At 36.3% G+C, this 15883-nt stretch overlaps 1 protein-coding gene across 1 annotated transcript in view; it reads right to left on the reverse strand.

The window, feature by feature from the left end:
* PDE7B (phosphodiesterase 7B) overlaps window positions 1-12422 on the reverse strand; it is a 326628-nt gene extending 314206 nt beyond the window's left edge. The window contains exon 1 of the mRNA XM_077776126.1: window positions 12138-12422. Coding sequence (XP_077632252.1) covers window positions 12138-12158 — 21 coding nt within the window. The 5' untranslated portion in view covers window positions 12159-12422. The remainder of the gene's footprint in view (window positions 1-12137) is intronic.
* Between the last annotated feature and the right edge of the window lie 3461 nt (window positions 12423-15883).

The raw sequence follows: 15883 nt of genomic DNA on the forward strand, positions 1-15883 counted from the left end.
CAGCTCAAACTGTTAGAGGAAAAATGTATTGCTTTAATATATATATTCAAAAAGAAGAAAGACTGAAAAGTAATGAGCCAAAAAAAAATTGAGAAGCTAGGAGAAAAAAACTCAAATAACCCCCAATAAAGGAGACAGAAGGAAATAAGAAAGAACTGGGGCACCTGGGTGGCTCAGTTGGTTGAGTGTCCGACTTCGGCTCAGGTCATGATCTCACGGTTTGTGGGTTCAAGCCCCGTGTTGGGCTCTGTGCTGACAGCCAGCTCAGAGCCTAAAAACTGTCTCAGATTCTGTATCTCTCTCTCTCTCTGACTCTCCCTTGCTCACGCTGTCTCTCTCTCTCTCTCTCAGAAATAAATAAAACATTAAAAAAGTATTTTTTGAGAACTGAAGTTAAAAATAGACATCAAATATACATAAAGAGGATTTTAAAAAGCGAAAATTACTTACTTGAACTATCTAATGAAATTGATTTTGACAAAACCATAGGGAAGAGAAAACCAGAAATGACACAATAAACTAATAGCAAGAATAAAAAGTAAGACTAATATTAAAGCAGAGTATTATAAACAACTTCATGATAGGCACTGAATAGATAACATAGATAAGACCTAGAACTACACAGCTTACAAAAACTGAAAATAAAAGTAGAAAATCTGGATAGCCCACAAAAATTAGTGGAATTAAAACTGTAACTATAAACTTGCCCATAAAATGTTCCAGGACCAAATAGACTTAGTTATAATTTTCAACAAATATTTCAGGAAAAAATAACATTAATTTACATAAATTCTCCAAAAACAGTTTCAAAAGAATATATTTTTCTAATTCTATGAGGTCAGTGGAAATTTGATAAGATTCTTGCCAGAACAATGATTTTGACTAATTTTTTTCATCAACACAGTTTCAAAATTCTGAAAATTATTACCCATCAGAAACAAGGTAACGAAGCATTTTAAAAAAGAGTACAGCATACAGTAGCCAAATTGTAATTGTTCTAGGTCTTCAAGTTAGATCTGACATTGTAAAATCAATCACCATCACAACAGAATAGAGAAAAAGTATATGATAGATATCAGAAACACATTTGGTTAGTCAAATATTTGTTCATAACAACTAGCAAACTAGAAGAGAAAGAAACTTCCACATATTATAGAGTATCATACTGACTGTAAGATATAGTGAAAGCTCTTCTTAGATTGGAAATAATACATTTACCCACGGTTATCCTTTTTAACAATTTACTGAAAATCCTAACTAGTACAGTAAGACAAAGTTCAGTATTGAAAAAGAAGGTATATAATTGTGAATATTTTTGGATAGTAAGATCGCCTACATAGAAAATGAAAAGAATATACAGAATAAAGTATTAGAATTCATAAGTGAGCTTAGCAAGGTTGTTGATAAATTGATACAGAAAAAAATTGTTTTTCTATGTATTAGTAACAAAAAGTTAAAACTGAAATTGAAAACACAGTATTTAGAATAATATCAAAATACTAAATGCTTAGTACTAAATCTAGCAAGGAATGTGTAAAATGACCACAAAATAAGATAGAAGATATTATTGGAAGAATTTAATAGAGACCTAAATAAATGGAGGGATACACTACGTTATAAATTGGAAAAGTCAGGAAAAATGTCAGTCTTCCCAAACTGATCAATATCCTAACAGTGATTTGTTTTTTAGGGAGGAATTTTAAGTTAACTCTACAATTTATATGGAATTGAAAAGAACCTAGAATGACCAAAAGAAACTTGAAGAAGAAAATGGGAAATTTTATCAATGGGAGAAAGTATTTGTTGTTGTTGTTATTTAATTTGAGAGAGAGAGAGAGAGAGAGAGAGAGAGAACGCACTCTTGTACACCAGTGTGGGAGGGGCAGAGTCAGGGAGAGAGAGAATCTCAAGCAGGCTCAGCGCTAACAGCTAGAGGAGGGGCTCCATTCCAGAAACCATGAGATCATGACCTGAGCCGAAATCAAGAGGCTGACACTTAACCAACCAAGCCACCTAAACATTCCTGGGAGAAAATATTTGCATAACATATGGCAATCAAAGGTATCAATATATATAAAGAATCCTATAAATTAATATATAAATGACTTGTTTAAAAATTTAACAAAGAGAGGTGCCTGAGTGGCTTAGTCGGTTAAGCGTCCGACTTTCACTTAGGTCATGATCTCACGGTTCGTGGGTTCGAGCCCTGTGTCGAGCTCTGTGCTGACTGCCAGCTCAGAGCCTGGAGCCTGTTTCAGTCTGTGACTCCCTCTCTCTCTGACCCTCCCCTGCTCACGCTCTCTCTCTCTCTCTCTCCTAGAAATAAATAAAAAACATTAAAAAAAAATTTAACAAAGAGTATGTTTACATAACTAATATACATGTAAAAAAGTACTTAGATTAATTAATAATCAGGAAAATGCAAATTAAAACCATGATAAGCTATCATTACACACCTACTAAATACTAATAAGTAAAGTTAGTGAGGAAGTGATCTATCACACATGGTTGGTGGGAATGTAAATTCTTTTACCCACCTTGAGCAACTTTGAATTTTCTGTTAAGGCTGAACATTAACATTCTCTGCGGGCCAGCAACTTACTCCTCAGTATATGTTTGCAGAAATACGTGTACCTGTGCCCCAAGGACAGGTCCAAGAATACTCAGGCCAGTAATTTTCTTTATAATACTAAAAACTAGACACAATTCAAATGTTTTTCCACACTAGAATGGGCATATTCAGATAATTAAACACTACGGAATAATGAAACTAAAATATAGCTACAGTGCAACAACTGAATGAGTCTCACAATGTGAGAGTCAATGAAAGAATGGAGGAGGCATGATGAGATTTCTGATGTGTCAATAAGGTAATAATGTTCTATTTCTCAGCTTGGGTAATACACAGAGCTTCACTTCTAAAAAGCAAATCATTATGCACATTTATATGATGGGTATTTTTCTGTATATGCACTATTACTTAATACAGAAGGTTAGCAAGAAACAAAACAACTGTATTTCTCTTAACTGTTAAAGCAGCCAACAGCACTATACACAAAATAGATTCATGAAATAATTGTTTTAAACTGTTTTATTTATTTCTGAGAGAGAGAGATAGCATGAGCAGAGGACGGTCAGAGACAGAGGGAGACACAATCCGAAGCAGGCTCCAGGCTCTGAGCTAGCTCTCAGCACAGAGCCCGACACAGGGCTCAAACCCACAAACCATGAGATCAAGACCCGAGCCGAAGTCAGACGCCCAACCGACTGAGCCACCCAGGCGCCCCATGAATAATTTTTAAAGTGTGTAAGAAAACAGCACCAACTGATAGATGCATGATGCTTATTCTCCTTCACATGCTGTTTAAAGCACTTTACAAGTAAAATTCATTTGATCTTCTCAACAATCTCATGAGGTTACTACTATAAACTCTTTCTTTTATAAGTAAGGCGAGTGAAGCCCAAAGAGATTAAATAACTTGCTTAGGATCTTATTGCTAAGAAGTGAATGGCGCTAGATTCTGCACTGTTCCCCATTACACTATACTGCCTCTCACAGCCAAGCTTCTGAAGTTTAAAGTGTCAGATTCATCCACTGTGAATGCATTTAAAATGAAATAGTGCTGTTCTTTATATACTGGAAACTCTTGTAAATAAATATATGGAAGTAGATTACTTGAACATTTGAACAAAGATTTTTTATGTTTTGCATAAATAAATATTTTTCCAACTCATGCTTAGAATGCTTACAAATAGATTTGAAACATAAAGCATTTTAAATATATAAAACAATAAAAATTTCTCATAAAAAGCTGGGGTTGCATACTGACTCTGTTAGCTGTAACTTCTCTGAACTTCTATTTCCTTGCCATTAAAATGGGCATAACTAATCCTTTCCTCACAGGAGTGTTTCAAAAATGGAGGACTTGACATTTGTGCTATGAACTGAGCCACTAATTACATAGGAAAGCCAATCCATCTGCACAGTAAGTAAATCCGAGAAATTTTAGAAACTAAAGGTATCTCACTTTATGTTTCAGAAACTTAAAATGTCAAAAATACTCAATAACTTGCTGAAAGTATTACTCTCATTAAAATCAGCATCTGGAATTGAACTCAGGCTTTAGGCTATAAGTTTAGTAGCCTTTAAAAAAGGTTGACTTTCATTTTTTAATTCCTGCTTTCTCTTCTCTTTCACCACATAAAATATATAAACTAAATTTTAAAAACTTATAATTATTACCACTTAATTTAATAAGTGCATTTATTTCCTTTTTAAAGGATTTACAGGCATTTTAAACAGGGAGTGTTCTCCAACTCACTGTCTTTTTGACCTGAATAACCACATAAAAAGCTTTTATATACATTTGTCTTCAAGTTCAAGAAGGTCCTTGCCTTCAATCTCTCTCTCTCTCATGCACTCATGCATAGATGCTTGGGGGCAGCATATTAATAAAAAAGAGGACAGTATTTTTCAATTAGTTTATTTACAAGCCATTGAATTATTTTAAGTGATCAATGATTTCTTTAATAATTAAAAGAGATTTTTGGAGAAAAGCTTAGAATGTTCGTTCTGGTCATTCAAAAACTGCTGTCACACAAATTCTTATCTCTTTTACGTTTATCTCTTTCATTTTATTTTATTTAAAGATTACTTTTTACTGCAAACATAATAAGAAAGGTCTAGAAAAATACAAAATAAAAAACACTGAATAACTAAAATGACTAATACTTATCTCCATCAAATTAAAAACAAAATTGAAATAGTTTTCATTTAATTGGTAACAGCAAGAACACGAGTCTCAAAGACATAGAAATATACTCTATTTCTATTACATGAAAAACAACTTTTTTCTTAAATTTAATGACCTTTTCTAAATCAAGGCATTCTTTAGAGCCTTGTATTCCTGCAACATCTCCTTTTATGAAAATGCTTCTACACTTTTGTGAATGACTGAGTTCTTTCATCTGACTAGACACAGCTGGCAAGTGGCATAATGAGAAAGGGAAATGAAAGTCTTTTTTTTTTCCTCCTGTAAAACCAAAAAATGTATAAATCATATTCATACTGAAGTATTACTTGCCTGTGTTACACGTCTTAATACAAATAGTGTTTTCTACTGGTTTTTGAATATATGATATCATATATTTTAATTTTAAGAGTCTATCAATGATGAGCAGTTTCCCTAAACTCTATTTGGATGAATATAAATTTTGCATATTTAATTAATTCAAAAAACTAAATGAAACTGACCAATTCTAAAACAGAAAATTTAGATAAAATGTTCAAACCAATAAAATGTGCACAGTAAAATATGTACATTCAGTATAAGGAGAAAAATCTCAAATAGTTGGGCACACAGCAGACCACAGATTTTTCTTAGGCATACGTGAAAGCTGGAAGGAACTTTGGCCTTCATTAAGCCCCTTGTTTTGTCCGTGAGGAAACTGGTCCTCAGAGTGAGGATTGGCCCAAAGTTACTCAAACAGCAGTGATGGCCTATCTCCACATTTTAGGGCTGTTACTTCCTGGTCATACTGTGTTTCTTTACTATATCAAAGGCACTTGAGAAAAAATCAATAGGATTGAAGGAAGAAGCTAATGGATCAATTGAAAAACAAAATAGAACTCTTTTTTTAACTTTCTCTTTGTTCTCAACTTTAAATACCACAGAAAAGTAAATAAGTCTCTGTAATTTCCCCCATGATAGACATAATAAACTTATGGGGAGAAAAATTGAACAATTCTAAAGTATATACACAAAAAGTAAGTCTTGTTCCCATTTCATCTCCAAGTTCTCCCAGTGGCATCCATTGTTAATTTGGTTAATTGATTTTTATTTGAATGTACAGAAATTTTCTATCAGTGTGTACGAATGTGTGTATATAGTTGTGAAAATGTTAATGTAGCTTTTTTTTTGACTTACTACATGAAAAAATCATTCCAGATTTGTGCATGTAGATGTAGGACATTCTTTTAAATAACTATATGGCTTTCTGTTGCATAAATTTAAAGAACATATTCAACAACTCACCTATATTTGGGTTCAGGAAGTTTCTGATTTTTTAATATTACAAACAGTATAAAAATAAATATAATTTGATATGGTCTTAGACTAAAATTTACTAGAGTAAAAGAATATGTAAATCATTGGCCATTTGATATCTTTGGATACCAGATTTTGACCAAATGAGGTATATGTTAACCTCCTATGTCTATACCTGGAAACAGCCCTCATCCAGACTGGCCCCAGGCCTGACCTCCCATTCCAGGAGAAGAGAGGAATATTCTTAGAACTCAAAACTCTTAAATATCATTCAATATATTTAAGTCATGTATCAACTCCTTTTTTGGACAGAATCTTTCATTTGTATGTTGGAAGCTGTGGGCAAGTAAGATAATTTACATCACGTGGAAAGGATATTTTATGTATTTTTTACATATGTTAAGTATGACAATATAAAATCCAAAAGGTATTAATAAGAAAATAATCTGAGGAGTTTTAATCAAAAATCTTACGTGAATTTACCAATCACTAGAAAGAAAAAACTAAAACAAATATTCTCCAAAGGAAACTCCATCAACATCTCATTACCAACCTTAATTTTTTCCATCTTCTTACAAATGTAAGAAAGGGAGGAAGGGAGGCAGGGAGGAAGGTTAAATGTATGACATATCCTATCTTTACTGGCATACTGATTAAGGCTATTATTTTCTTATATCTATACTACATGCAAATATATGTATAAATCAGCCATGAAAGGATATGAATTTTCAAAATATTGGGATATTTAGTATATGTGCTGCCAAAGCGAGCACAATATTGGGATATTTATACACTAGTATATTAAAAACTATATATTGTTTAAGTTTCCTGTGTATTTAACATCAAGTTAGTTTTAGGTTTACCTGAAACTACAAACCTTGCTCCCTGTTCTACATGCTTGAGCTGTTAACTAAACTGTCACCCAGAGGAGATGCCAGAAAGAATGTTCTGATCCACTAAGGATCTCACCAGTGTCTGGATTTGGATAACTGAATTGCATCAAATCCCATCACTAGGATGAGACAGCGACTCCTTATCATCAGGGCAAGACCTCAGAGCAGGTACTCAGTGGACAACCAATTCACCAAGAAAATAGTTCCTTCTGAGGATTTCTCCAACTTAATTGTCAACATGTTTTCAGTTATTCTAAAGAAACCAGAATTGGAGTTAAGGAGATACTAACTGAAATAGTATAGAAAATCTAGGATAGTGATGGGCACTTTGGAAAAAAACACTTGTGTAACATGTAAACCCCCAGCTACAATGAATGCAAAGCATGCCCCTTTACTGTCTGAAGGAGTGCCATGGCCACAGAGTAGCACATCAACCTCACACAAGTATACGTGACCTTCCCTGGGGAGCAACAGTCTTCCTAAGGAGAAATTCTCCCAAACCCAGGGTCTTGTTTTCCTTCTGTTCATCTTTGGGAATTAGATTATTTGGAGGTGAAATTATGTGAATTTGGATAACTGAGCAAAGGCAAAGAATAAAGGGATGTGGTAGAAAAGATGGAAGAGGTGCAAGAATGAAAACAAATTAATGCTAATATTAATCTTGTCAGAGTAAATCACATATTTGGGAAGGGAGAAGCCATTCTCGAAATATTCTGAGAGCCTCATTTAAAGAAGAGAGAACTGAGGTCTCTAAAATTTAAGAAATTTGGGGCTCCTGGGTGGGTCAGTCGGTTAAGCATCCGACTTCAGCTCAGGTCATGATCTCACAGTTCGTGGGTTTGAGCCCCACGTTGGGCCCTGTACTGACAGCCAGCTCAGAGCCTGGAGCTTGCTTCTGATTCTGTATCTCCCTCTCTCTGATCCTCCCTTGCTCATGCCATATCTCTCTCTCTCTCTCTCTCTCTCTCTCAGAAATAAATAAAACATTAAAAAAATTTAAAAAAATAAAATAAAATAAAATTTAAGAAATTTGCCCTAACTCACATGGGTCATCTCTGGAAGTTCTGAGCCACTATGAGAGTTTTCCTACCACTGAGGGCACTTCCCAGAACACAAGCCCATAGCAGCTTGTGACCCTTCCTTTCTTGTACTATGGGGCTGCTGGCATCTGGGACTGCTGTTAAAGTTCTCAAAGGGTTCCTGCTTTCTAGAACTCCTAGGGATTCCAAGTTCAAGCAATCTTAGAGAAGACACTATCATTTCCATTGATTTAATTCACTGATTTAATTTGCCATTTCAGGCCTGCACATTAACTTAATTCAACCAATGGGATAAATAAATAAATGAATACATTTTAAAGTTGATTTGTTTATTTTTAGAGAGAGGGAGAGAGAGTGCGTCCCCATGCATGTGCGTATAAGAGTAGGACAGGGGCAGAGAGAAAGAGTGCTTTAGTGGGGAAGAGGTGGAGAGTGGGAATGAGGAGGAGAATCCCAAGCAGGCTCCACATTGTCAGCGGGGCCAATTTGGGATTCACACTCATGAATGGAACCATGAGATCTTGACCTGAGCTCAAGTCAAGAGTCAGGCACTTAACCAATGGAGCCACCCAGGCACCCCAACATTATACTTTTTAAGAATACCATTATATATATTATTTCAGAAGAATAACAATGTCTTCAATTGATCATATTAAAATCACAATAATAGAAATAAATACATGGAAAATTTAGTTTTTCTTAAATTCCAATTTTCATAAAGTCACCTCTTGTGTTTCATTTTTCTTCATCACCATCTCCCTCCCAAACTCTCCTTTGTTCTTCCGTTTATTTCTCTGCACAGACTCTGCTATTTGTTTATATATTCAACCAGAAAATAAATTTCCCAAAGGCGGGAATCATTGCTCATCTGTTTTTTTTTTTTAACTCACTTGACACATTGAGAGCACACTTTGATGTATTTTGAATAAAGGTTTGACATTTTCACATTTATATATAAATGGAATTATCTAAAAAACTCCAAATAGAGGTTAAGAATACTATAAACCGTTTCATCTAAATAGAACTGTTGGAAATATAATATAATCAGTTTCCTTTACAGATAATGAAACAATGGCTCAAATTACCCAGCTAGTTAGAGCCTGAATGAGGGTGCCCACCCTGGTCACCTGTCTCTGTCCCTTCTTCTTTTTAGGGTGTTCCATGCAGTCACTTTCTAAGTACAAATTAAATCATCTAGATACCTAAATGATTCTTGGAAAAGTATAAATACCTTGGTTATATGCTAGACTTTTGACACACTTCACTCTCTGTATTCAAATTTGTAATAATGCAGGAATACAGTAGGTATTCAGTCAGTTTGGGTTTCTACATCCCCTTTTCCCTTCTCTCTCCCAAATTTCCATTTCAAGCACTTTAAAAATTGCTAATATACCAAGCATGTGTCATCTCAAGCATCAAAGTTAGCATGTTGACAAAGTCACCTAGGATGCTTGTAGAAGCCAATGGTACTGATTGCAAAACTGCTCCTGTGTGAATGTGGAAGTGTTCCCCAAGGCACATCATTAGGAGAAATGGGGATGCCACCACGAGGAGGCACTGATAGATAGGGTACCATTGCATGTCCAAATGCCAAATCCCTTCTTCCTCAACCAGATGTACCTTCTAGAGGAGGGATTTCTACTTGTCTATAGGTTACTTGGGATACATGTGCTGAATCCATAGAATGATGGATTTGGGGGATAAAACATCTGTACATCAAGGGCCTTCAGTAAGTTACCTGCTTTCCCCAGTAAGGTGACCCCCCAAAAGTCAGTGTGAGTTGAACCACTTAGAATACCTGTTAGCTTTTACCTTTAGAAGGTCTGAGGTCAATTCTAATTCTTAATTTTGATAATGATGCCCTTTTCATCTTGCTTAGATTGATTTACTACTTAAAAAATTCTTTCTAATACTATGTTGACTAGTGAGTTGACAAGTTAGCTTCCCCTGTGATTTGAACCTAGTTAAGAACAAATTAGACTTGGAAGATAAATTATGAGGCAGAAGCACTTTCAAGGTGATACATTCCCACTTTGAGGAAATTTGGTCATTTTACTTTTGCATCTGTTTGGAGTAGGATGTCCTTTGGCTGTAAACAACACAAGTCAATGTTTGGAATGTCGTTATCTGTAATATTGATGTGCTGATTTCTAGATTATATTTTAGGCTGGACTAACACCAAAACTATTTTTCAAAAATATTTGAAAATGCCATATCTTAAAATCATTTAAATAATGTATAATGTATGAAGGGTAGTAAGTGCTCAGCAAACATTTTAAGTAAGTATGTACTGAGAACTGACAATAAGTAGTTTTGTGCTGGATGCTGGGAAAAGCACTAAAAGATGTACAATAATTTTCCCTAAGCTGGTATCTGTTCCTGACACATATTGGATTTTTCCACCCTTCCCCTAAATAACTTGATTCAAAAAATGGGTTTCTCCCAGCCAATTTGCTGACAAGTAGTCACCACTGATTTTTTCTCATGTTGTTCAACTGAGTAAGTAGGGTCTGAAACTGGAGAGCTTACAGTGTCAGGTAAAAATCCCTATAAAGAGGAGACAGTCTTTGGAGTTGCAGCTAGTTAACTTTGGGCCTCTACTGGAGACAAGAAGTGACTTCATTTTGTTGGAGAAAATGTCAATCAAGATGCAACTACTGACACCCATCTTTGTTTCACCAGCCAGGAATAAAAGATAAAGCAGAGGAAATGGAGGAGCTGCAGTTAGGCATTTGCAACACACAAAGTCCTTGTTTTCCCACCAGGCGCTGCAGAAAAGCAATTGTCCATTCACAGCACATCCTCTGCATTTTGGAGCTAATATTTTTGCAGTTCTTAACTTAGTAAATTATAGTCTTATGCAGTTAATTTTGTACCCTTTGAAATGCACAATGTATTTGATACCTTGCCTAATATTACTGCTAACATGACCCAGTTTTTAAAATTTCTCTTTCTCAAGGTTGGGACTAGAAACCTTAAAAAAAAAATCAAGTAAGAAATATTGGAAACAGAGTAATGGCTTCAAATAATCCTGTCGTACTTGCTATTGCATAACTTTGAGAACGGTAATAAGGAAATCCATGTTAACCATATGCTACTTGAAATGTTTTTACAAAAAATTAACTCTTTGGACAGAAGTGATCTTTAGCAGGAGTCCCCCTCAATGCATAATAATGTGTCATTGAAAACAACATTAGCTCTGTGTTATTTGCCTGCTTCCTGCAGCATTTAGTGTGTTTACTGTATATGCCTGCCTTCTGGTGCAAAGAGATTTACTCTAACAGGCACTCTGGCTAGAGCACATGAGGAACAGAATCTATGGATGATTAATTAGATCTCAGGCTCAATCACTTTAGTCCCTAGTTAAATATCTCACTCTGTTTTCAACTATTATAGGAGAAGATAAGTAACAAATTTACAGTGTGAATAAAGAACTTTTTCATTTCCTTTATAAATAATAAGATCTAAATCACTGGTATCTAACTCAGTGCCTGCATCTTCCCTGCCGACTTCCACGCTCGGAATCTTTTTTTAAAAATGCAACAAGGTGACAAAGTGCATTTTCCTCAAGAATTCATCTTTCTGACATACCTTCTATAGGTTTTTCTACCTTCAACTTTATTACCAGATTATTCCTCTCTTCCTACTAATTTTTTCATTTTGAAGTCTGCTACCAAACAGCATGACAAACTCAAAGAAAAAAAAACCCTGATATTTCCCCTTGTCCTGCAATGCTCACCAAGCTCTGTACCAATATTTTCCTATACTGTCTTCACCAGAAAGAAAAATGACCCAGCTCCAAGATTTACATTGAGGAAGAAATATTGCGTTCATTAAAAAAGAAAAAAAGAGAGAGAGAGAGAGAAGCCCTCCTCAGTGGGGGCTCCAAGAGCAGCGAAAATCCCGGAGTCCCACGTTAGGGCTGGTTGGAATGAAACAGTTAATTCAGGCTAAGTGATAATGTTTAGTCAGTTCGCCTAGAAAAAGGAAGGAAATTCAAAAGCTGGTTGCTGTAGTAACCATTACAGACCAAAAAGAAATATATATGTATATATAAATATATGTACAGGTTCATTTTAAATAAAACTCCTGCCATCTCTCTGTGATTCTGTTCTCTCAAGCAAAACGAGCTTGCCGCTCAAATTTGTCGTACCTACCTCAACCATTAAACAAGACATTTAACCATAGTGGCAGTTCTGTGACCTTTGAATGCCGTGAAATCTCTGAGCGGTGCTGCTTGTTCATGAAGACTTGTGCTGCAGAGTCCAGCAACTTCATCCAGGATTAGGAATATAATTAAGTAAAAAAAATAAATAAATAAAAAATTTAAAAAAAAAAAAGGAAAGAAAAGAAAGAAACACAAAAGCACACAGAGAGATCGAGAGAGAGAAGGTAGAAAGAGAGATCCTCTCTGGGTGAGCACACCACTTTTCTCCCAGGCGAGCGCTGGGACAGAGCCGAGCCTGCTGCAGTGCCCAGACCCACCGACTGGCTGGGGGATCGGGCGAGCGGGCAGGCAGCCGGCCGGCTAGGCTGGGAGGTGCCGTCAGTTGCCACAGGCAAGGAAAAGCAGAGACCAATCGGCTTCAGCTCTGGCAGCTTACTGGAGTGGAGCCTTTTCTGTTTATGTTTCCTCATTTCAAGAGTGACGTCAAAGGGTTTAGGTTTTCCTCCGCATGTGCTATTAATTTTAACGTACAGTACTATGGGTGGAATGCATGTGTGCCTGTGGTTAGCCTGGGCACCCCACTCTCAGGAGGACCCAAGAAACATTTCCTATATTCAGGAATAAATTTAAAAAATTTAAAATACCCTGTGGTTGAGTGTATCAAAAAACAAAAACAAAACTAAAAAACAAACCAAAAGCCTTGGGCTAAATAATAGCAGCAAGATTTATGGGTTTTTTTCCCTCCAAATGTGAGTGTATGTACATATGCCCACTTCACAGCTGTTGCTTATTTTCAAACGAATTCATTTTCAAACTCACCTAAATTGAGTTGTTAATCTTTATAGTCATGGATGCAGAGTTCTGCAAATGAGCTGGTGAGCAATATTATGTGCAGTGAAAATTAGAAATCATGTTTATGCTGCTGATCCCTGATTTTCTATCTTTCCTCCAGCTTGTGTGGTGAAGTGTCAGGATTATTCATGCTAGGGATATCCATCCTGCAACTCCCCACAGGGAGTCATTCAAGAAGCTGGGCACACGAATGCCATACAGGCATGCCTGGGGTTTCAGCATGTCCTCTCCCAAAGTGTGTGAAGGTACAGTTATTTAAGGATACATCTTCTACCAGGGGCCCCAGATCATCACTGATTTTGTCTTCCTACTCTGGAAAATCTCAGTGGTGGCCATATGTTGTTTCTAGCTCCCTCATATTCTCTCTCTTCTCCCCCTGCCCCATTCTGCTAACAGAACCTCTTTCTTCTTCTTCTTCTTCTTCTTCTTCTTCTTCTTCTTCTTCTTCTTCTCCTTCTCCTTCTTCTTCCTTTCCTTCTTCTTCCTCTCCTTCTTCTTCCTCTCCTTCTTCTTCCTCTCCTTCTTCTTCCTCTCCTTCTTCTTCCTCTCCTTCTTCTTCTTCTTTTCTTTTGGAAACTTTCCTTTCTCTGTCTATGGATTGCATGGCGTTCCCCAACCCCCCACCCCTCACCTCGCATCCCATTTCAGAACTATGAGGGGCATGTGACCCAGACTGGCCAATTAGATTTCTCCATTGCTCTAACCACAGAAAATGTTTTAAGGGTAGGCACATCATTCAAGAAGGGCTAGAGTTCTTTTTCAAATATTAATACTGATTCCTTGAGAAAGGAGGTATTTATAGCTCTCTAAGAGCCTATGCAGTAGGGTTAAACAAGCCTGTAGTTGTTAGGGTTCATATTTGATGTTGAAGATATAGCAATGAACAAAACAGATAGTATCTGCCTTCATGCAGTTTACATTTGGGGGAAAGGGGAAGACAGGCAATAAAGATAAGTAAATATATAACATCCATCAGTAAACAGCTTTGAAATAAAGGAAAATAAGGGCAAAAATGTGTGTGTATGTGTTTGCTATTTTAGGTATAATGATCACAGAAGCACTACGATAAAGCAACTTTGAGCAGAGGCTTGAATGAAATGAAGAAGCAGGTCATCTCTCTCTCTGCGTTCCAGGCAAAGGAAGTTGTGCAAAGTCCTTAGATAAGTGAATGCTTAGCACATTCAAGAATGAGGGAAACAGAGTGGCTAGAAGAGAATGAGCAAAAAGAAGTGGTTTTAGGAAGATATGTCTGGGTCAAAATCAAGTATCTTAGAGGCTGTTTAAAGTATTTAGACTTTACTCCAAGATGGAAAACATATCAGAGTATTTTGAATGAAGGAATGCCTATGATTAATATATATTCTAAAGAGATTTCCTCTCTCTTTTAAATGGAAAATAGACTCTAGAGAAGCAAAGGTGGAAGTAGGTAAACCACTGATAAGGCCATTGCAATAATGGCTTGAACTTGAGCAAAGGTTGAAAAGGTGAGAGAGTGAGATTCTAGAAGTGTGTGTGTGTGTATGTTTACAGAATTAGTGGGGTTTCAGGATGTGCCATGTGAGAGAAAGAGAGGAATCAAGAATAATTCCCAGGATCCTGGCTTGAGCAAATTAGAATAGAGTTTGCCGCTTACTGATATGGGGGTAACCAGAAGAAGAATCCAGTTTTGAGTTGAAATAAAAAGTGGTTCTGAGCCTTCATTCAACATCAACAAATATTTATTGATTAAGTAGTCTGTGCAGGCACTGTTTTAAGTGCTGGAGACAAAGCAGTGAAAACAAACAGACAAACACAAAGGCCTTTGTCCTCATGAAACTTCAATTTTTCTGAGAGGAGACAAATCATAACAAAGTAAAAGATTATATAGGATACATTGAGCAGGAAATGTGGAGTAGATGATTAAATATACAAGGTGGAGTTCAGGGAACTATAGATATAAATTTGGGTTATAGTTACAAATTTGGGAGTTGTTGTATATTCAAGGTATTTAAAGCCATGAGATTGGATGAAATTACCAAAAGAAGTACAAATGGAAAAGCTCCAGGCAGTCCAACATTCGATAGTCAGGAATATAAGAAAAAAAACAGTGGAGGAGTTTGAGAAGGAGCCTCCAAGAGATAAGAAAAAAACCAAGAGGGTGAGATCTTGGAAGACAAATAAAATTTTCAATGATCAGCTTTGTAAAATGAAAGTAAGATGAAGACTGAAAATTGACACTTGATTTGAATGTGTAATAATTTGTGCCTTTGAAAAGATCAGGTTCAGTACAGTAGAAAAGATAAAAGCTCAGGAGAAAATATAAAAACAAAAAGTGGGGACAGACCTTATAGGAAATGATTCCAAGGTGTTTTCCCCAAGAAGAGGAGAGAAATGGGGCAATAATTGGAAGGAAAAGTGGAGTCAAGGAGGTATTTTTAACATGGGAAGATTATTGGCATTTTTGTATGCTGATAGGAAAGATCCAAGTGAGAATAGTGATGCAGAAGACAGAAGGGAATATAGTTGGAGACATAGAGTTTGTGACAGGCAAAATGGCCTTCCAAAGACAACTAATCCCTGAAATTTGTGAATACTTTATATTCCATGGCAAAAGGGACTCTGCAGATACAATTGAGGTGATGGATCTTAAAGAAAGGAGATTAACTTAAATTACCTGGTGTGCTAAATCTAATCACATGAGCCCTTGAAAGAAGAGAACTTTCTCTGGCTGGAAGCAGAAGAGAGATACAGCAGAAGTTAGAAAAGTTCTAAGTAGCAGAAGTATTCAACACACTACTGCTGGCTCTCAGAGGTAGGACCCATGTGCAAAGACCAGAGAGAGATCTCTCATTGCTAAGGGCTCCCCAGCTGACAGCACCAAGGAAACAGCTACCTCAGTTCCAC

Source organism: Crocuta crocuta, unplaced genomic scaffold (genome assembly GCF_008692635.1).
Source record: "Crocuta crocuta isolate KB4526 unplaced genomic scaffold, BGI_CrCroc_1.0 scaffold25, whole genome shotgun sequence".
Classification (NCBI taxonomy): domain Eukaryota; kingdom Metazoa; phylum Chordata; class Mammalia; order Carnivora; family Hyaenidae; genus Crocuta; species Crocuta crocuta.